General features: G+C 32.5%; 1 protein-coding gene across 47 annotated transcripts in view; it reads right to left on the reverse strand.

Moving 5' to 3' along the window:
• Nucleotides 1-23072, reverse strand: part of RIMS1 (regulating synaptic membrane exocytosis 1) — a 521656-nt gene that overhangs the window by 110610 nt on the left and 387974 nt on the right. For 15 of the 47 annotated variants that reach the window (XM_074398079.1, XM_074398078.1, XM_074398074.1 and 12 more), the window contains one exon: nucleotides 12621-12733. In XM_074398079.1, the coding sequence (XP_074254180.1) occupies nucleotides 12621-12733 (113 nt within the window). Of the gene's footprint in view, nucleotides 1-8712; nucleotides 8743-12620; nucleotides 12734-13773; nucleotides 13957-20477; nucleotides 20550-23072 lie in introns of all 47 variants that reach the window. The other 32 variants (XM_074398076.1, XM_074398075.1, XM_074398064.1 and 29 more) reach the window with 5 other exon arrangements.

A 23072-nucleotide genomic window follows, 5' to 3' on the forward strand; every position in this document is an offset into this window, starting at 1 on the left:
TCAAGTCAAATATTAAGACAAATATAAAAAGATAGAATAATTATCATAAATTTGAACCAGAAGGCATGATTCCAATGTTATATCAGGCACTCAAACTACGGCCCGTGGGCTGCATGTGGCCCCTTGAGGCCATTTATCCGGCCCCCCGCCGCACTTCAGGACGGGGCACCTCTTTCATTGGTGGTCAGTGAGAGGAGCACAGTATGTGGCGGCCCTCCAATGGTCTGAGGGACAGTGAACTGGCCCCGTGTAAAAAGTTTGGGGACGCCTGCGTTATATGATTTAGATGGCAAACAGTAGTAATGATTAAAAACTAATTGAATCCTTGAAATGTGACTTTCCCTCTAGTATTTTAACATAAATAAAATTAACTGTAACCCAGAGAGCTCAAATATCTTCCTTTTAAAAAAGATTACTATCATTTAAAATTTTTATATTATTTTAACAATTTAAAACCCAATAGCAAAATTAAAATATTAAATATTTTCCAATTATCCCACAAATCTTAGTATTAAATTCACATTTTAGGAACATTCTGAATGTTAATAGTATTGTAAACTAACAAAACCATTAAAAGGCCAGTTGCTATTTCTTTATAGAAAATGTAAAACTGGGAGGCTCTGGAATTTTTATTTTTAAAAATGTCATAACTGCCACATAATAAAGAGCTAAAAATTACCTCTCATTTTCTACAAGAAATATAATTATCATGCAATTTCATTTAGTCTTTTAATGAAAATTTAGCTTATGTAAAATGCTATATTTCAGTATTAATTATAGATTTTGTGATTATATATTAAAAATATCTGTCTACTAGTTCCTCAGATGTAATATTGCAATTTTATAAAAATGTTTTTTCCCCCAGGGGTTGACGGATTGAAATCTTTCAGTATAAGGTACAAACTAAATTACGTGTCTTATGTTTTAAAAAACGGTACTTTCTAAAAAGCATATATTAGTTTACAAAAAGGTATTTATTGAACAAGACCCATTTTCTTTATTCCAACTTTATATACATTGTTCTTTCCAAACTATGGCTTTTTTCATATTAATCTATGTATGTCACAAATCAATTCAATGTTAAAATTATGAAAGTATAAAACTGGAACTTATTTTTAAGAGTATAATGAAAACCATACTTGTGAAATCTTTTCTTGTCTTCTAAATCTCAACAAGAAAAAAACCGGATTGGAGTATGTAAGATAAGAGAAGTAAATATCATTTACAAATTACTGTAATTATTACAATTTTCAAATGTAAAATATTAGTAATAAAAATAAAGAAATTAAAATAACTACTTCTCTTTTCACATGCCTTGCTAAGAATTCCTAATTTAGTGTTGTCAACATTTAACAAATCTCTGAAGAAACTAAAATCATTTGATAATCTTGTTTGTCCTATATGCATTTTTCCAGATCTATCCCTTTCCTATTATTAAAAGGCCTATGACTTTTAAAATACCCTAAAAAATCCTTAATAAATCTTCCCTAATCAATCATTTAAAAATTTCTATAAAATAACTTCCTTCAAAGAGATAATGTAACTTTCTAGGAAACTTCTTTGACTTATCACATATTTGTAATTTGCTCTAAAATACTGTAAACACTATAGTTACATATAATTTAGGACCATTATAATTTAAACTTGCATTCATATATTTAAAATATTATTTATAAATTTAATTTATAGAAAAATAAATTTGCTTGGATTTCAAAATCCCTTAAATCTTTCACATTTCTCTCTATGCAACTTGAAATTAACATGAACATGAAATTTTAAATGTTTGTGTTTGTAGGCAGAATTAATTTATATTAATACATTGTTAAACCTAATATTTTCAAGCATTAGATAAAATATGACTGTAAAAGGACAGAAAGAAGTAGAACATTTATATTATTAAATACATTGATATAAAAATTATTTTTTAACAAGTTTAGCTAATACATGTATCAAAGTTGACACATGATTATCATCTGGACAGGATATTTAAACCTGCCTAGTTAACTATGATGTGCTATTGTATTTTACGAATAAAAAAAATTAGTATCTCTGCTTCCTTGCTGTATAGCAACATGATCAGAGTTCCATGATAGTGCAGTCCCATTCTTGTTCCAGAACACCTCTCAGGAAGAGCAATGATAATGACCACATATTTGGAAGTTGTCAGGTAGAATGAAGAATATAAATGAAACACTTTCTATGTCTCAGTTATTGACTACAGTGGAAAAAAAAAAAAAAGCTCAGATTAACAAGATGAAAAAGATTTAGCTATACCGAGACTGAAAAAGAAGACAAGATCTTAAATGTTTAGTATATAAACTAGATCTTAAAATATATCAAAAAAGATAGTCTGATATTTGAAAATTCAAAAATACAATCCTTGTGGCTGTTCAGTTTTTTTGACTTTAGAGAAATAGGGATTGTTTATATGGATAAGCATTCTGCATATACCTGGAATCCATGTGGCAAAATAGTAAGAACCAAGAAATGGGAATAACTAGGCATAGATTACACTACTAGATCCTTCACCATTCATCAGTTCATCAATGTTCCTTTGATCAATTCCTGATATATCCCTCCACTACAGAGTTTTTATCTGTAAAAAGAAGAGACTGCTCAGAGAATCTTCCATCTGTTGTAGTCTATGATTCTATAGTATTTCAATAGGGTGTTGTTAAAACACTTACTTTTTTCATATTTGCAAAAATAGGAACCTCAATGACTTTGTCTCTTGCTTTATTGCCTACTTTCCAGCATTTTAAGATCTTCCAATTTACTATAGGTGTTATGAGGAAAGAAATTCACCAGTTTTATTTTACATCACTATTTTCTATCATGTTGTTTTCCCAATTTAAAACATACCTGTTCGGGATTGATTCCAAGACCACCCCCTCAACATGTACCAAAATTCACAGATGTTCAAGTTCCTTATATACAATGGCATAGTATTTGTATATAACCTAAGCACCTCATCCCATATACTTTCATCTCTAGATTACTTATAAGAACAAGTACAAGATAAATGTCATGTAAATAGTGCCTGTATGCATTTTTCTAAATCTATCCCTTTTATATTACTTGTAAATAGTGCTTATATGCCTTTTCCTAAATCTATCCCTTTTATATTATTAAATGGCTTATGACTTAAAAAAAACTCAAAAATCTGTTTTACTGTATTGTTTAGTGAATAATGACAAGGAAAAAAAAGTCTGTACATGTTCAGTATAGATGCAACCAATCATTTTTTCCCCTAACATTTTTGTTTCATGGTCGGTTGGAGCCATCGTTGTGGAACCCATGGATGCTGTGGGTCAACTGTAATGTATCATTTTCATGTTCATCCTTAGTTTGGGAGTCATGAAAACATAGTGAGAAACTTTGGCATAGTACATATCCAACTTCCACTTCTCCACACACATATATACTATACATAATGATTAAATGTTTAAAATATTTTGACTATGTAGAAATTCCCTAGTTCTGGGATATTTTCTTGGAATAAAATGGATTTCAACTTGTAAGTGTAAAAAGGTTCCAAGTAGTTTCCCTTTTGACCTTGTATAATTCTCTTGGCTGTTAAGGATTATACTATAATAATGAAAACAATGAAAGAACATCTATCTAGCATCTACCAATAAAATAATCATCTATCCATAAACTACCAATAAAATGAACATCTACCAGCATGAGAAACAGAAAATGCAATAAGTAAATAACACATAAGTGAAAACACCACATTGCCTTAAGGACTTTCAAAGCAAACTACCTATGTTTAGTCTAGATAAGCGGAACTGAACACTGACATCGGTGAAAGAGGCAGTTTGTATATATATTCACTCAAGTCTCACTGAAGTCAAAACCACAGGATCATCTCGTGTTTTAGTGTGCTTATTCCCATTGAAGTATCTAAAATAGTTCAATAAAATGATGTCCAACTCCAGACATAATTTCTCAATGTCAAAACTGCCAATTCCCAGAGTGTCACTGAAAATACTAGTTATTGACAAGTAAGAAAGTCAGGCTCTTATGAAAGAATCTGTCATTTACCTTGTCCTTTTGGGTTACACAAAGTTAAACAGCTTTTAAAAACCTGTTTAGGTTTTAAGGGGCAGCACTGTCTCCTGTAAGATGCACTTCAAATGCAATTTTTATAAAAAACAACCTGTGTAATTATGCTTTCTTTGGGGGATAACTTAAGCAATCACTGAGGAAGTCATGTTATTTATATCGAGAGATCTCTAAAATGTTTAGTCAAAATTTTTCATTATTCCAATAATACTAATGGATACAGAATCTATCTTGAAATACTTGATTGGCACTATTTTGCTAAATTCAACTTTGATTTCTGAAAGTCTTTTCCTGTGTTTTACAATATTTGAGGAACCATACACAACTTTAGAGAAAATACATCAATGAGGCTGTCCACAGTTAGACATCTCTTTTCCCTCAGTTAGATCTCTGTTGCAAGTTGTGTCTTGGTTAATATGTGTTAAATCCTTTGAAGCCTTAAAAGCCTATGATACTATTATGAATAAATACATCTGAATCACCAAATGGGAAAATAGGGTCAAAAGCATAACTTCTGAATTTTTCTAATCAATCTGCTTAACCCTCTGGGTTCCTGAAGTTTAAAGAGAAGGCTAGAATAACAATATATTTATGAGATTGTGCCAAAAAAAGAAATGAATAAGTTACTTTTCTTAATGGAGCACTAAATATTTATGAGTAAATATTCATAAACATTCATAGGTTTTCAGGACAAGCTATGCCCAGGAATATTAAGAAACTTGTATTTTCAAAATCTTAACACACAATAACCAAACATAATTCACCTAGCCTAATATGCACCTAATACTACTAATAAAATGTAAACTGCAACTTAATGAGTTAAAAGAATGCTGATTCTGAAAAATGCAAAAATTGGTTTACTTATTTTAGCAAGGGTACATAATTTGTTCTTATGTGCTCCACAACCACAGTATGCTATTGAAATGTGCTTAAATTTTATTTATACAACTGTACAAAAAATTACTAAAATTAATGTTTTTTGCTTTACTTGAATTTCACCAAATTAAAGTTAATGCCCATAAGTTTCATGGAGAATATAGTTTGCATAGCTTAGCATTCAAACAGTTCTTGCGGACACATAAAGAAGGAAAGCACAGTTAACTTATTTGAGAATTTATTAAAGAAACCTGGTACTTAAAAATATACTTGACTAGAGACAGTCCTAAAGATTTAGTTACTATTTCTATGATCTAGTTATAATAATTATTACATATTTTATTAGTGAAACAGAAAAACCAAAAGCACCAAAATGGTATTTCCTTTGTTCCTATTCAAATAATTTACTTACTTAACTCTAGTTGCTTTTCATTCTTCATGTGTATAAATTATACACTATGACGATAAAGGAAATTCGTATTTGTAGAAAAGATAGTATGATGTTTTGTTATGATTCAAAATTGCTTCCAAGAGCCAAAAACTTAATGCACTTAAAATACTACCTAAAGGCATATAAATCATAAATTTATTATGACAATAACATTTTTTCTCACCTTGAAGTCATTTAATTTCTGGTTCAGTTTTGATCTTCTTATATCATTATTTCGATGCCCCCAAACTACATTCATGGGCTCTTTAAAACTGTCCAAGAAATGTAGCAGAGAGGGAAAAATTGGCTTACTTTTAGAATGAATAATTTAAAATAGGCCTATAAAGCAGTTTGTGAAAACTAAAATGATATGGTCTTTCAGCTTTCAACATAAAGGAGGGAGTGAAAACATAAACAAAGTAGTATGAACATTTATAGTTCCTTGGTTAACTTTTCAAGCCAAAGGATGTGTTATCTTTATTCAAATACAAGAGTGTCATTTTCTCAAGTTTTATTGCAATTTGAGGAGCAGTCCGGATGTAGAAGGTTTAACTGAGTGGTGCAAAACTAAGTCAATAGAGAAAGGAAGAAAAAACCGAATGGGCTTCTCCAAAATTCTGGTGTGAGTGGTGATTGTTACAGAAACATGATATAAGGCACAGAACATGGGCTGTGGAATCAAAATCTGGTCCTGCTTCATAGTAGCTTTCTTACCTTTGGCATTCAACTCAACCTCTTTCACTTTATTCAATAAAACGGGTGAAAAAACATTCCTTGCAGTTGTATATGTGTTAATATAATTACATAGTGATGCATGCAAAGCAGGTACTCAGTAAATACTGTTTGAATGTTGAGGAGCCTACAGAGCAAAGTAGTTAAGAACAAGTTCTCTGGAGAGAGACCCGTGTCTCACTACCTATTCTATCATTTACAAAATGAACTACTGTTTGCTAAGGGGCCAAGTTTTTAATCTAACCTTTAGCTTTTCAGCAGGAAAATAAGGATACAAATAGTTGCATCTCAGGTTGCTGTGACAATATGAGATAAATATGTAACACTTTTAGTAGAGTCGCTGACATGTAGAAAGTGCTCAATATATCCTACCTACCATTAGTAATGTATTGAGTATTTTACACTTCTGTTTATGTGACTTTACAAATATGCTGGAAAATTAATAGACTGGTTCCCTATAGGGTAACCAATCATCCTTGTTTGCTCAGAACTGTCCCAGTTTTAGCACTGAAAGCCCTGCATTTTGGGAAAACACTAAGTCCTTGGCAAACGAACCACTGGTTGTCCTACAAGTTTATCTACAATTAATCAAAAATAAACCCAGACTAATGAGCCCCTTGGCTTGTGTACTGGTCTTCATTTAACCAGGATGCACTCACAATCACCTAAATTCTCCAATAAGATGGATCCCAGCAAAGATAAACTTCAGCTCACATCAGTGGGACTTCCATGCCGTAAAATTTTCCTTTCTTTTGGTTTATGTGAGCTTAAAATATGACTTCAGTGAAGTTTCTTGAGCTTGCTTCTATCCTTTCGAGGCTTTGAGAGCCACGTTTAGTGGCTAAACTGCTTTATCTTAAATCCCTAAGGAGAAGTACAGCATCCTTTTTCTGACCTATACCATGCTGGATATATTTTGGGATGTGCTTCTTTTTATTTCTAATAATGTGGTCTATTCTGTGAGGCACTTCTACATCCTGTTTCTGAGGAACACTTGGAGGGCTGATGACACATCTCAGCCAGGACACACTGAGTGTACAAAACCATAAATTGACATGCTCTGAAGAGACGCCCTAAATGTGCATATTTCATGCAGACTTTAGGTTATACTTAAGGATTTTGTTTTGTTTTATTTAACTAGGTATAGCTTTTGCCCAGTAATATATAAGGGAAGGGCACTAAATGAAGAATTGCTATATTTTTCATTCTTTTTTGATAAAAGAATTAGATCATGGCCCATTTCTAATATGAATCTAATACTTTTATTACACTAAAATTTATCTTGTAAATCCAACTACATTTCTTCTGTACCTAAGTAAAAATACAATGGTCATTTTTGTACTACTGAATCTAATATTGTGTTTCCAATATCTGACCTAAAAATGCAGGGTGGCTAGAATCTATGCAAAATCTATGGCCAAAACATCTTGATTTCATTTAATTTTTTATTTTTTATTAATATATGTATTGCCTAATAAGTCAGACACTATGCCAGAATTACATATATATAATACCTGAATATAGTTACAATATATTTTATAAATTCAGATTAAATATGTAATTTAAAATTTTCTCTCTGTAACACTGAGATACATAACATAATAAATATACTAGGAACAAGAAAATATATTTGGGATTTGTGCTTCTTAAACTGGAATATACCATCATGTAGTGGAAAATGTCGAAAGTAAAAAGATTTTGGTTTGTAGTAGACTAGCAGTTTGGGCAGATGTCATAATCTCTCTGAACCTGTTTCCTTATTCGTAAAATAGGAATGATGTTATTTTCAGAACCAGCTTTGAGTTAATTTGTTGTTACTATGGGCAACAAATTAGTTCAATTGTTAGTCCACTTTCAAATACTGAGAAAATGTGCTTTTGTTAAATTATACAGAATTATATAATTATTAAGTATGATTACCCTGATCACATTAAGCTGAAAACTCCTGTTCAAATAGTTAATTATCAGGCCAACAGTAGCTCTGAAAAGAAAATGGTGTGGGCAGCATATGACTTTGGAGTGAAGCCTATAACCTACTTGAAATTCAAGTGCAAAGATCAAACATGCTGAATGGTTTTCCTCTCCTGTCTCTCAGCAAAGTAAAATTAATGGATATTTTAAGAGTACTGAGGAAAACAGAAGTAACATTTAGGCAGCAGCTCCCCAGATGTATGACTCCAGCAAGGGCCAGTACATTTACTAAGATTACCACTATCTGGAAGGTAAAATACAGGGATTTTCTATTTTACCAGATATTACCCTGAATAGAAGGTAAAAATTAAATCTTTCATCTATGAGAGCAGAGGAATGCAAACAAACAAACAAAAAAAAACAAAGAAAATGTCATTTTCCAAGGAGAATTGTTTTCTAGTTGTCAGTGTGGATAAATAAAATTTTTTAAAAAAACATTAATTTTAAAGTAATCTCTTTGATGTGAACACAGAATATGAAAGAATTAATATCAAATACACTACAAAATCATTTCAGGAAAATAACTACCTGCTAATATTGCTCATTATTCAATAAATACAGTTATATAACTCTTGCATATTACTATTTTTAAAAGTAACAATATTAAATGGTTAAAAAGTTATGTTAATATTTACCTTTTGTGGAAGAGTTATATTTTTCTTGTTCTTCAATGAATTAAATGCACATAATGATGGAAACAAAAGAAAGAAATCAGCAAATTTATAGTTAGACATGGAAATGTGAATTAACACAAAGGCATGAATAATTAATTAAAATGCATAACATATAATGTGACATGATAAATTACAATGAAAAACCATGAGTTCCCATATATGGTACTAAAATTAATCAAAGAAAGAATGAATACAGCAATTTAAAGATTAAAAATGAAACAAAAACATTGGGAAATTAGTATGTTTGGCATTTTAAAAATATATTCTGTATTTTTTTTCCTTTCTGTTAAGAGCTGTATAGTATTTCAGTACCAATTTTATTAAAACATCTTAATTCCATTGTGATTTTTTTTGTAAAAGCATTTAAAAGCATACTTAATTTTTATAACAAAAATTTTTATTATTTCAAAAATGAAAGTTCATATGATAAAGGCTCATATGATAAAATGAAATTTATTTTTTTATCTGATAAAAAATAAATTCCATTTTTACACTTTGTTTGCACTATGGGAACTATTCTGTATCATTTTCCACATGAAAAAATTCTAATTTAAGTAACCTTTCTTTCTTCTCAAATTAATTATATTAAAATACACCAAAGTAAAATTAGTTGTTTTGTAGAGACTATACTTCTTAGACATTTTATCCAACTCTTTATTGGTGTACTACTTACAGAGGACTAATGGCCTGTTTCTATATTTCTGAAGAGGAATATCATTGGGGTTTTAGGTAGGTGATATAATAATGGAAGATGTAAAACATAACTAACACATTTACTGTTAGTTTGTGAATGATCTCTAGATATTTCTTTAAAAGATCCAGTTGAGCACACACACAAAAAAGTCACTGGTTGGCTTCAGAAATCCATTTTTACACAACCAATTAGGTTGCTTTCAACCTGACTCTACATAAGGCATATGCTGAGATATCATGTTGAAATATAACCAGAAAAATTTTTGTGCAAGTCTTTCCTTTCAAATACCACATACCATTAGAGTTACTTAAATTACAAGGCTACATTTTCAACTACTTTATCTCAAAAATCTGTATTGTGACCACCTCTTTGCTTTCCCCCTAAATCTACTTTATAATAATTAGACTCTATGTAGCAAGTAGGCTAGCATTCTCAATTTTTAAAAGAAACTTTAAAACATCTTTCTAAAAATAGAGTAAACAGGTCTTTCCAAGTGATATGTTACCCTTAAAAATAAGAAATACTGACTTTATGGTATAAATAGAGATAAGCATATTTGATTTACAAGAAAAAAACATACTTCCAGGGAAACAGTTAAATTGTCTTGGCATACATTCTAAAATCAGTAATGTAGATAACTGTACCCAGAAACTGTGTATGAATAAAATTATTGTATAAGTGCCTCAAGAAGCTGTATCACTACCTGGTAATCTAAACCATTTGAACTATTTGTTCTTACCAATCATCTGTTTATTGACTCAATTACTATTTTTTAAACAGAAAACCCCCTTTGTTAAAAAGACAGAAAAGATGGGAAGGAAGTCAAGTGCAGTAGGGGCTTAATCGATTGTAAAAGACTGTGGTCAGCATTAATCTTCATGGGAGACGGAGCTAAAGTTTAACAAATAATATAAAAAGAATAAAATGAAATTATTCTATAGCTTTAAGAACAACAATGAAATCAATCTTAAATAGAACATGCTAAATCCTATCTAACTCATAAATCAAATTAAAAATTTACTTTTGAAAACATATTTTAGGATACGCAAAGCTGTCATGTGGACTGTCCATTTTGAAATAGAACCATAATAAGATGATGGCAGACAGATCATTTACCAAAAGTTCCAAAGCACATATTTACATAATAAAAAACACCAGGTCTATTTTATTTATAGAACATTTCAACATATAGATATATAAAATACATGCTTTTTGTCATATTTTTTAAAAGCTGTATGTATATAACTCTAAAGATCATATATTTCAGGAAATTCAAATGACTAAAAGTGCTTATTAGTGTATTTGTCATATTAAATATCAAAATAACTCCACCAATGTAGTCATTCCCTTCTTCCCACCTCAATTCAATTCTTACAAACTGATGATTTCTCTGAAAGACAACTGTGAATACGAATATCATAAACAGTAACATTGATATTAACAATAGAACATGAGCTTTTTAAAGAAACCAAAATGCAACAAACAATCCAACTGACTTTGTGAAAGCAATTCTTATTTCTACAGAAATAATGTAACCATAATCTCACTATAGGAGAGTTATACGCAGTAACATTACATACTTTTGAACCCATAAAATGTTTTATTTGCAACCGGAGGAAATGCAAAGAATTTTAGGATCACGTGACTTTAGAGTATCAATCTTTAGCAAAATATCATTGGTAAAACTGAGTTTGTAAACACCCAAATTTTAGTTCTTTCAGTTGTGCAACAGGAGCTCATGAATAAATAATTGAAATAAACACCAACTTTTGTTTTAAAAAATAAATTTTAAAACAATTTCATCTGGGTTATTGACAGATTAATTATGAATAATCTTAAAATGTTCCCCGAGGAGAAAAATGTTAAAATGTCAATTGATAATTCCAATGAATTAACTGCTATTTTATAAAAGAAAGTTTCACAACGCATCATATTTTTATGATTCACTAAATGAATACCCTTTCAGCAACCCTGATAACTAAAGCATGGTTTATCAACAGAATGTATTTTTAAAAATACAAATCCAGAGTTTATCACACCAGTATTACTCTATTAATAAGTTGATATCATTAAAAATCTACACTAGTTTTTCTAAAATCAAGTATTCTGCATGGCAAACTATGCCACATCAGTCTTTGAAACAATGCATTTACCTTCTGAGATCTTTAACATTTTTGTGACACATTTGGTAAAGCACTTCAATTAAGTGAGAAAAATACATATCCAAGTACCCTCAATATAAAATGAAATGCAAGTTTTCCATTAGCAACAGTCAACACTGCTGAAAAAAAATACTCAAAGTGTTAACCTTTCAGTTGTTTCATAGAGATGAAGATTTTTAATAAATATCTCAAATATAAATCTACATTTGTATTACAATCCCAAAGTAGAAATTATTTTAGTAAATTGCTTACCAATCCCCCATTAAAAATATGTGATAAAAATGATAAGAAGTCATTTCATCTACTAAGACATGTGATAGCACTTTGGGTTGCATGAGAATACTGACTATTTTAACCCAATGTCTAAATCATCTAGCTCAGGTAGTTTAGAGAATTTAGTTTCTACTAAAAGCAGACCATATACATTCTCTCTCTCTCTCTTTCTCTCTCTCTCTCTCTCTCTCAATTTTGTCGCTCAGAAAATGACATAATAATATATGCATAAAGTAAGGAAATCTTTAAGCAATATAAACTGTTGAAGATACTAAAACGTGTTCTGTCATTTTTTTCATCATCAAACTTGTACTGAATATAGGCTACTGCTAATCAAGTTAAATTAAAAACATAAGCAAAGGATTCAGTATGATTGTTTAATTAAAAAAAATCTTTTAAAAGGTAAAGTATTCTTTTAACACATAAAATGCCATGTTGCACTGAGATTTTAAAATTTTATTTTCTTCCTTTGTCCCTTTGGAAAAATATCTAGCCTTCCATCCCTGCTGTTAAACAACCATTTAAAATTCATTCACCCAGCAAAACTCACTCAGCAAAAACTGAGTGCATGCCATGAACCACTGTCACTAGGTGTTGGGGATAAAATTGTAAGAAAATTAAATTTTTAGGATTCAGCAAACTACATATAATCAAAATACTATTCATTCAATAAAAGGTATGTAAATAGAAGAGGTTCTCAAATCCAAGATTTTCGACAATGATCTCTCTTTATCGGATACCTTGTTCTAAACTGCTGCTTCTCACTGGCACTTGTGGGAGCTGTCTTCCCCTGCGACTGCTGAACGATGTGTCTGCTGGAGGAGATTGTGTTGGACTTCTCTGTCGGTGCATTCTGCAGGCAAAGAGCAAAATGGAAATAATCAAATTCCATTGTGGTCTGACAAAAATCTTTTCCTCCTTCCTGTTACTATTAAAATAGACATAAAGCCCCTCACTGGGCCAATGGGAGCAGAATCAAACACTTTTTATGATATGTGTAAATGGAGTATTACAAAAAGGGGTTAAATGAGATAGGGCAATGTGCACCACACACAGTTCTACATAACGAATTCTTAAACTGAGCAGAATCCAATTCCCTTCTTTTCATTAACTTTCTATTAAGTTGTTCTATCTGGGCAAGTTATTCATTTTTGGCAGTAGTGAACCAAATATATCTAATTACAGCATCCAGATCTTAACAATATGGATAAACAAGATAAGAAATGCTATTGCCTAAATTGCTACTATTAAATTGATATATACTGTAGAATTATTTATAACTAATAAGAATTCTAGCTGCAGACTTTATAAATTACCACTCACTTGTACTTTATTTCTAAATAGGAACAAATCTGAAAGATATTTAAAATAATCCTGGACACGTTATGAAATGCACTGGTGCAAACATTAAAAATTACAAATAAAATTTGAAAACTACTGCCCAGGGTTAAGCTGACTTCCATCTGTTGGTATTTAAATACTTTTCAAACTAAAGAACTTTAAAACATTCTAACACTTTACTGATATAGAAGATTTAAAAAATTTCCTCTTACGCTTTTTAAAGTAAGCACACATTTAACTCCAGGTAACTTATAGAAATTTCACATAACTAAAAAAATTATATATGAATATGCCACAAACAGATGAAAGGACATAACACAGCCAAATTTAATTTTCAATGAGAGCTAATTGGCAGGAACTATAGAATACCACCAGCACAGTGAAGATAGATGCAAGTAATAGAGGATGCGGGAGAGATTTAAGTGTCACAAAGAAAGGATTAAAAGTTATGGTGTCATAATGAGTGAAAGCTTCGAGTGCTCAGGAAGGTACAACACCACACCAACACCTGGAGGCAAGACATGAATGCTCAGGGGGACACTGAAGAGCGACCTTGTCAGAAGCGGAGAAGGTGGCGCCGACCCTCCAGGGACAAGGTGGTGCATAGAACACAGTGTTCTGACACTAGAGTGCTCACTAGACCTTGAGCGAGCAGGATGTTTTCCCCTAATGACTGGCTGATCAGTTGTTCTTGGGGCTGCGTGTCCCCGTCTAGAAAGACATGGTGGGAGAACCCTAAAACATTAGGGCCAAAAAAGATCTTCAGTCAGCAGGTTCACATTAACTTTGATACCAACACATTTGTCCAAGGAAAACCTGGTTACTCGTACATGACAGTAATTTCAAAGAAGAGAACCCATCACGATTATTAAAATGGAATTCAAATAAAACTGACAAGTTATTATTGCAAATGTGAATGCCATGTGGTTTTTAAAGGCTAATTGGTGTTGCTCTTATGTAATAAACTTCTTGTATGTTCCACCAGGACAGAGACTTCTGTCTCCTTTTTTGAGGGTGGGGGGAGCGCTATCTCCAGTGCCTACAACACAGCTGCACAGATAGCAAGAGCTCAATAAAGGTATGTTGCTAGAATGAGTGACCATAATTAGAATGATGAACACAGGGAAGGTTCAAGTGCTTGCTTTCAAGAAGAAATATTGTAGGCCTGTATATTTTTATAATGTTCATAATTTTACTATGTAATAAGCAAGACTATGCCAAAAACAGCAAAAGAAGGCTGACTTTTGAGGTTAATCTAAGTAGACAAAAAAATTAAAACAATATATGATGGAGAATGCTTCATTAATTATACATCTAATTAAATATAAATGGCTTAAATATGAATAAAAACATGTTCTCTCAGATATAACAATATCTGAAAAGGTATCTGTCCATATTTTGACAATTATATTAATATAGTGTTTAAAATTATTATGAAGCCAATTAATGAATTAAGAATTTAAAAACTGATGTTTATATAAATGTACTTTTTAAAATGCATGCTTTTGCCTTTTTCATTGATTTTGGTATATATTTTAAATAAAATGCATGATTAAAATGCCTAGCATGTATTATTTTGGCAGAAAGAATAAAATGATGCCTCAATCCTTTTAAAGCAATACTGTAAAATTCACGTAGTGACTAAAAATGTGTGAGAATAAAGAATACATACTTATCACCAAAAGCACATTAAGGAATGTCATTCAACTTCTATTCAGATTGGCAATTTTTCTTTTAAGTAAAATGATTTTTACAGCTATAATGACTTTGATTCTAAGAATCTTATTCATTTAAGAACAACAAAATGGGAAAATGTCAGCTTGAAGAAAACAAAAAAGCGTTCAACTCAGGTCTTTAATAAAGGTGTATTTTACTTTCTTGAGCTATAAATTAATGCATTATCACACCGTAATTTAAATCCTGAAACCTGGACTGTTACCTCAATTTCTAAATTAAAATAAAACGTAACTGACAGTGTTCTACATAACTGTTCATTCTAAATTGGTTTTTCACATCAACTATACAGAATTAATTTCTATGAGATAGAGTACACGATCAAGTCCTTTCTAAGATGAGCTTTATCTATTATCCTTTAAAGCCATTATCATGACAATAAACTTCAAAGAATCCTTGTTCAAGATACACTTTCTAAATGGAGCTTGCAAATGGAATTATATAGTTTTGCACCTTAGCACTGAAAATTTCATGGATATTACAATTTTACTAAAATCTTGCTCCATTCCTTAATGCAATTTGCAACCACTAAAAGTAAAACTCGAATATGACTTGAAATGTAAATAATTGAGGTGAACTTTCTGTAACATCAAACTAAAAGGCAAAAGTATAAAAAGCAATTTCAAGAGCAAATAATTCCTGGGTGCATATTCACAGCTCAACCACATAAAACTTAGTGTTCTATCTCCTAAGCCACGAGGCTTGCAGTGCCTGAAAATAGCCTGTAATGTTTGAGGTTAATCATTTAGCACAAGATCTGTTTTCTTCTTTGACATGAAAAGTCTCTCAATAACGAAACAGTTCCTGCCCCCAGCCACTCTGTAACAAGCATGAGAGCACAGACCAAAGGAGAAGCACAGAAAGCCACTTTGCCAGAAGGAAAAAAGAATATGGTAGCAAAGCTGAACTATGAAGAGGAAGCTGGGGAGAGGAAAAATGCAGAGCTTGGAGAGAGAAGAGCAAGATTTTGCAGAGGCAAAATAAAAGAACCAAGTAGAGCTTGTTTTTAGGCAAGAGGAAAGGACACTTAATCAAGAAATTCTGAGGTACAGAGTGTAAAGTTGAAAGAATCCAGGCTGTTGTGCCTGATCTTTTCAATGAAATGGGATGTGCTAAGAATGTAAGTAAGTAAGAATGACAGAAAAATGTGTTAGAGACTAAAACAAGTAATGAAGGATAGATAAATACAGATACTCCTTACTGAGCATTAATATAGGGTAATTTGCACATGCTAGGAACTGAATGTGTTTGTGCTCATATGCAGGCATGCATGTATATATGCATATATGTATCTACATGTGTATACACACATGTAGATACATATGTGCCTTCTTCTGTTCCCACACACTGAGAAGTGTTGTTATTAGTATTTTATTTTATTTTATGACTGAGGGTCATCGAGTGACTTGGAGAAAGATAAACAGCGAAAATGTGGTAGAGGTAGGATCCACACAGGTCTACCCAGCTCCACTGCTTGCTCTCTTTTCTGTCTAATGAGATAGGATTTGTTTGTGTATCATGAGAAAAAAAAATGGTAATTTCACATGTCAGGATGTACCAGGAATCTCATAACACAAATCATGTATCCAAGTATCAAATTATTTGGCAGGACGTAACAGAACTGTGTTTGAGAGTTTGTAGAATCAAAATATATGGACAATGGCATTTTACAACTATATATTCTAATATGTATATCTGTACTTCCTCATTTTTAAGAAATGAGGTTTGAGGGCAGGTGCAGTGTCTCACACCTGTAAACCCAGTATTTTGTGAGGCCGAGGTGGGCGGATTATGAGGTAAGGAGCTTGAGAGCAGCCTGATCAACATGGTGAAACCCTGTCTCTACAAAAATTCAAAAATTAGCTGGGCATGGTGGCGCATGCCTGTAATCCCAGCTACTCAGGAGGCTGAAGCAGAAGAATCACTTGAATCTGGGAGGAGGAGATTGCAGTGAGCCAAGATTGGGCCACTGCACTCTAGTCTGGGTGTCAGACTGAGACTCCATCTCAAAAAAAAAAAAAAAAAAAAAAAAAAAGAGAAAAAAAGAAAAAGAAAAAAAGAAAAGAAATGAGGTTTGCAGAGCAAAATTTCAATTCAAACTTATGACTGTCTCTATTCACCATCTCCAAATATGTATCTAATAATTTACCACTGCGTTCAATCCATGCCTACTCTCCTTCATCAAAGACTAGTGTTTTGATTTATACTTCGGTAAAACACACTTCTCAATAAAAATTTGAGTCTTCAGTCAGACATTTTTGTTGCTACAAATGGACTTGCAGTAAACTTCTACTAAAGCCTAAAAAAAAATGTAGTTTTTTTTTTTTTTTTAAACAACTTGTTAATGGATGAACATGCATGTGGTATTTAAGGTCAAATTTTCAAACTGGTTCCTATTGTGTTGGTCCCTTACAGGCCTGCAGAGGCTCTTTTGCAAGAACACACCATAAAATGTATATGTAAGCAATTCTAAATAGTAGTCCAAATAAAGAAATAAAACATCTTCCAGTTAAAATATAGAGTATAGTTTCCACAAGAAAAGTCACTAGAATGGAATGCAGAAATGATGGGCAGCAGTTCTCATGGGTGAATTCACATGAAGATGAAAAGCTAGACTTTTATCTTATCAAGAAGCTGCCCAAGAAAATATGATGCATTTCTTTAAGTGAGTTGGCACAAATGACATAAATCAGTTCTACTTGTCTCTTCACTACAATTGATCATTATTTTTTTCAAAACATATTCTTAAAAGGTTATCTGTCAAGAGGTTACATTTGTTGAGGGTAATAAAAGGCCTTTAAAATTAAGATTATTAAACAGCAACATTGCCAGAAACCGATGCAAAACTGTGTACTATGATTCCTTTTAGGAAGTTACCAACTCTCAAAGGCCAGGAATCAATGTCCAAAGCATTTATACTGTGTCTTCAGTTCACGTACAGCTAGATGTAAGTTCAAGGTATCTTCTGAAGAAATAAGAGCTAACGTAAATTAGAATATTCAGGCCAGTTCTTTTGTAACTTGCTATTCGACAATTCACACAGAAACTAAGCATGTAGTTTATACTCTAATAAAAATCAATGAAAAGCTTTAATTATAATCAAACCCATCTAAAAGGTTAGGGCTTTCTATTTTAAACTACAAGCAAAGGAAGAGCAAGAGTACTATGAATATGAATCTTAAGTACCAAACATTTGAAAATGAAAGTCAACCAAATCCTTGCTATTCTGATTGGAAAATTTGTGTTTATTCACAGATTACATTCATAGTTGCAGAAGCAGTTCACTATATCATTAATATGGAGTTACGCACCTTCAGTGACTCTGGCATCATCATCTGTCATTCTCTAAAATATTATCCTATTGCCAAAAAAACTTGTTCACTAAAATATCCTTAATGTATAACTACACACAGTAGTCACTCAACTAGTTTTTTTTTTTTTTTTTGAGATGGAGTTTTGCTCTTGTTGTCCAGGCTGGAGTGCAATGGCACAATCTCAGCTCACAGCAACCTCTACCTCCTGGGTTCAAGTGATTCTCCTGCCTTGGCCTCCCAAGTAGCTGGGATTACAGACATGTACCACCACGCCCAGCTAATTATGTATTTTTAGTAGAGATGGGATTTCTCCATGTTGGTCAGGCTGGTCTCAAACTCCAGCCCTCAGGTGATCCACCTGCCTCGGCCTCCCAAAGTGTTGGGATTACAGGTGTGAGCCACCGTGCCTGGCCTCAACTATTATTTTTAAAAAATGAATGAAAGAATCCTGAATGGAATTAAAAGAATATGACTTCAAGGAAAAGGTTTAATCATGTCAAAATAATTGAAATTTTGAAGAGGCAGCTGGGAATGATGGTTGAAGATTGAAAATATGTCTAAGAAATTATAGTTATTTACAATGACAGTAAAGAAATTGCAGTTAGCTGAGCTGGAATTAAAGAATGAGAAAGTGGAAATGTACTGTTTCATCAAAGGCTATCCATCTATCAGTCGATCAATTTCCTTACTCAAAGTCCAACTCCCTTTTCTACTCAGCACTCTTTGTTTGTTCCCTGTATCCTTATTCCATGTGAATTAAGTTCCCTAAATAGTCAATATCTGTGGGCCACTGTCCAGAAGTAAATTTCATTGCCCTTTTACCTACCACATCCCTTGGTATGTCTCACAACTACTCATTTTTCATATCTCAATTCAGTGTTAATATCCTCTGGAAAGCTTTCCTTTTTTGCTATTTGCTATTTTATTACCTGAACTTAGCACATAGGTGGTACATATCTGTTAACTGAGTGAATCACTAAATTTTACAAATCCTATCTTTACCAGGCATATTGGGACAGCCTGGCTGATACCTTGCACCTACCCCGAGATCCTTTGATCCACCTCCCAAAAATTAGTCAAAGTGATCTATAATTTTGGAACTCAAAACTGATCCTCTGCCACCATGTCTAAAGCACATCTGTGTCTCACAGATCAATAAAGAAGTTGAAATTCTTTAGCATGGTATTAATATGGCATAGTTATGTCACTCATTTAACCTCTCAGGATTTCTCCAATTTTATTTTCAACCCTTTTTTCTATCCCCTGAATCCTGTTCTCCATCCCAAAACTGGTACCATTTCCCCAAACTCAAGAAAGTATTTCCAGTCTCAGTGTTTTCTCATGTTGTCCCCTCTTAGAATACTCTACTCTTTACTCATACTTTTATGTATCTGGATTTAGCTCAAGGAACATCAGTTTACGAAGCATTTCCTATTTTCATCATTACCCCATATCTTTCCTTGTGTTTATACTGTACCTGTGCATACCTCTATAACGAAAGCTATGATACTTGAATACACTCATTGATTTACATCTGTGCCCCTGTATATGCTCCCAATCATTATTCGATAAATGAATGGGAGAATGAAAATACGTTAGTTGCAATTCTTAGGTATTTTTACATTATGTTAAAAAGTGTGTCAATATGTTGTACCTAAAAATACTTAAAACCTTTCTGGAACTGGAAAAATTGCAATCAAAGTTAGTAACCCCTTATAATTTTTACATTAACTCAACGTGTATCCTTGGTTATAATATACCAGTAGAATATTAAAATACACATTTGTAGAAAAGTGATCTCTTAAAAAAGATGGCATTATTCAGATAAATACGACAGTCAATTATTTGCATATTCCAGGCACTATATTCATTGGTAACATTTAAAATTATCCCAGAAACAAAATTTTAACATCCTATTATGTATATAGGAATGAATATGTATTTAATCCTTATTAGAAATCAGAATGATCAATACGGGAAACACATTAATATTATTTTTAAACCCTGAGATTTAAGAACTGCCTTGAAATTATCCTTCTCTTAGTTCTTCAATGAGACCATTCCTATTTTGGGGTAGATTTAGTTACATGAATTCCTTTATACATCACAATTTGTATTTAAGAACTGATTATGTAAAATGAGAGTGATGGCATCCCTAAATATATTCATAAAATGGAAAATGTCAGCACACCACAACACCAAGCCTACCTTTCTGCATCAGAGGCAGTGCCTTTCCTAGTCTGTTTTTGGATGCTAGATCTTTCAGACTTTCTGGAGTGCCTGTGGAATGAAATGTTAAACACAAAATATATGATGAATAAAGCTACATTAATATCACACAATGATAAACGCAATAGACATGAAAAATGGCAACTATACTACCTAAATGAATTTGTCGGTCAGTACTTTTCAAAAATAAATTACATAAATAAAATAAAAACTAGAATTGGTGCCAGGTGGAAGACAAAAGTTGCCCAACAGGAGACGCCAAGAAGCTGACACTTCATTAATCTAGACAAGTATGTCTACAACAATGATCTAATACGGACCCCTACTGAGCAACTCTGCCTCTGCTGATGAGTAAACAAATACAATGCTGAGATGTAATAATGATAAATGTGATGATGGTAATAGTTTAGGTGCTGAAAAGCTTCAAAGGGATGAAATGTCCTCTACTTTTACAAGCCGAAACTTGGTGCTACAAAGATTTTTTTGCTTTACCCCCTACAAATTATGAACAAAAAAGAAGAAAAATGCTATAGTAAAAGATGTTTTTACATAAATGAAAGTATTTATATAAACTATTCAAGTCACTTTAAAAAAATTCATCAAGATGCTTTTATAAATTACGTGGCATTTGTAAAAGAATATAGCATTTTAAAAACATCACAAATCATACTTCCCAGTTTATTCTACTTTTTAAAAGTATATATGTACACTGAACACTTGAAATGCATATTTTTCCCCACAGAAATAATGTTCTATAAAAAAACTTGCTTCCCCAAGGCAGCCTACATATGTCTAATTAGCTTAAAATGTCTGAAGTACCATATATTTGAAATAAAGTAAAATATTGTGGTCAAGAAATTCACACTAATTTAAAAAAACAGAAACCCTAAGAATGTGTATTTAATATTATTATCTACAATTTACGCTTATTTTTCTTTACTGATATCCCTTCCCCCGAACAATGTTGAGACAAATATCTGTCTTTACTACTGTGTGACATCCTAATTAAGTGTCCAGTATATACCAAGTTCTGCTAGGCACCAGGAATACATATCAAAGTATAAGCCTTCACAGAGTATTAGAGAGTTCTGGGACTGCTCATCTCTCCCAACCTCTTCAGCTTTTGCCATAAATTGTGTTCACACTATCTTGTCCCTTCAATTCAGGCTTTCGGCTGTGTTTTTAGACTCACGTTAATCTGACATCCCGCTTCTAGAGTAAAAAAGGACGAAATAGAGGAGGGAGATGTTATATTCCCTCAACAGGTGGAAAAGAGGTTACTCAATATATTGAGGGATAACTTTGTCAGGCACTGAGGGAGGTACGAGTTTATTTAAACTTCACAAAAATCCTTTAAGAATGTGTGATTTCCATTTCATAGATGAAGAAACAGGTTCAGGGCAAAGCTACTCAGTCAGAAAGTGGCAAAGCTAGGATTAAAATACAAGTCAATCAGGATCCTAAGCTGTTTCTGCTACATACGATACAACAAAGAGACTGAAGAAGATAGGTTCCGACACATGCCCTACGGGAGTATCTTTGTTCTCGAAGGAAGAAACTATGAAATCAGGCACTGGGAAATCACTAACAGATAACTATTTCTGACATTAAGGTTCTTATTTACCTTATTGCTTCTATGGTCAGGAGAGAGGATCATGGGTGGTAGGGGAGCAGATATTTCATGATTGATTTTATGGCTGAAATCAGTGGGAGATGGTTGTTGGGAATGGAATTCTTGCTCCTGAAGTACAGGGAAGAAGTCATAAGCATAGTGGGAGTATGAGAAAGAAGGGGAGAAGAGGGGATTGGTAATTAGATCTTCAGGTTCAGGAGGTATTGGAGCTTAAAATAAAATATAGTATGGGAAACTAATGCTTGGTCCCCACAGTGCTCAGGGCAACTGACTGGAAGATCAAATGCTCCTTTTCTCATCTTCAGCACAAGTAGAGCAGATGTGAGCAGAGAGATTCAGGAAGACCGACAAAACTCACTGTCGTTAAGATTTCCACTCATTTATTCATTTATCCAACAAATACTTGTGCATGTATATGTACTAGGCACTGTTCTAGGCACTTGGAACATGTCTGTGGAAAAAACACAATTATCTCTACCTTCAAAAAAATGTACATTTTGTTGATACAAGACAAAAAATAAACAATAAAAAGAATCTCAAACAAGTACATTACATAGTATGAGAAAAGGTGATACATGCTAACAAGAGTAAACCAGGGTAAGAAGGTGAGAGTTTAGGGGCGGGGCAGATTGCAATTTTAAGTAGGGTGGTTGGAAAGGACTTACTGAAATGGTGACATTTTAGCAAAGACATAAAGTGAGAAAGATGGCCAAGTATATTGTTAGAGAAAAGCATCTCAGGAAATGGAAGGAATTAATAAGGAGGCAGGGGTCAAGAGAAGCGAGTCAGATGAAAAACTTTGTAAGAAAAGGCAGAGAAATTGGGTCAAATCTGGTGAACCCTTGTATAAAACTTTTGCAAAATCAAAAGGTTATAGGCATCTTTTTGAAATGGCCTGCTTTTCTTCTGATCCCTGGCAACTTCTATTAATTTCTAGACCC

The sequence above is a fragment of the Saimiri boliviensis genome, chromosome 4, assembly GCF_048565385.1.
Source record: "Saimiri boliviensis isolate mSaiBol1 chromosome 4, mSaiBol1.pri, whole genome shotgun sequence".
NCBI lineage: Eukaryota > Metazoa > Chordata > Mammalia > Primates > Cebidae > Saimiri > Saimiri boliviensis.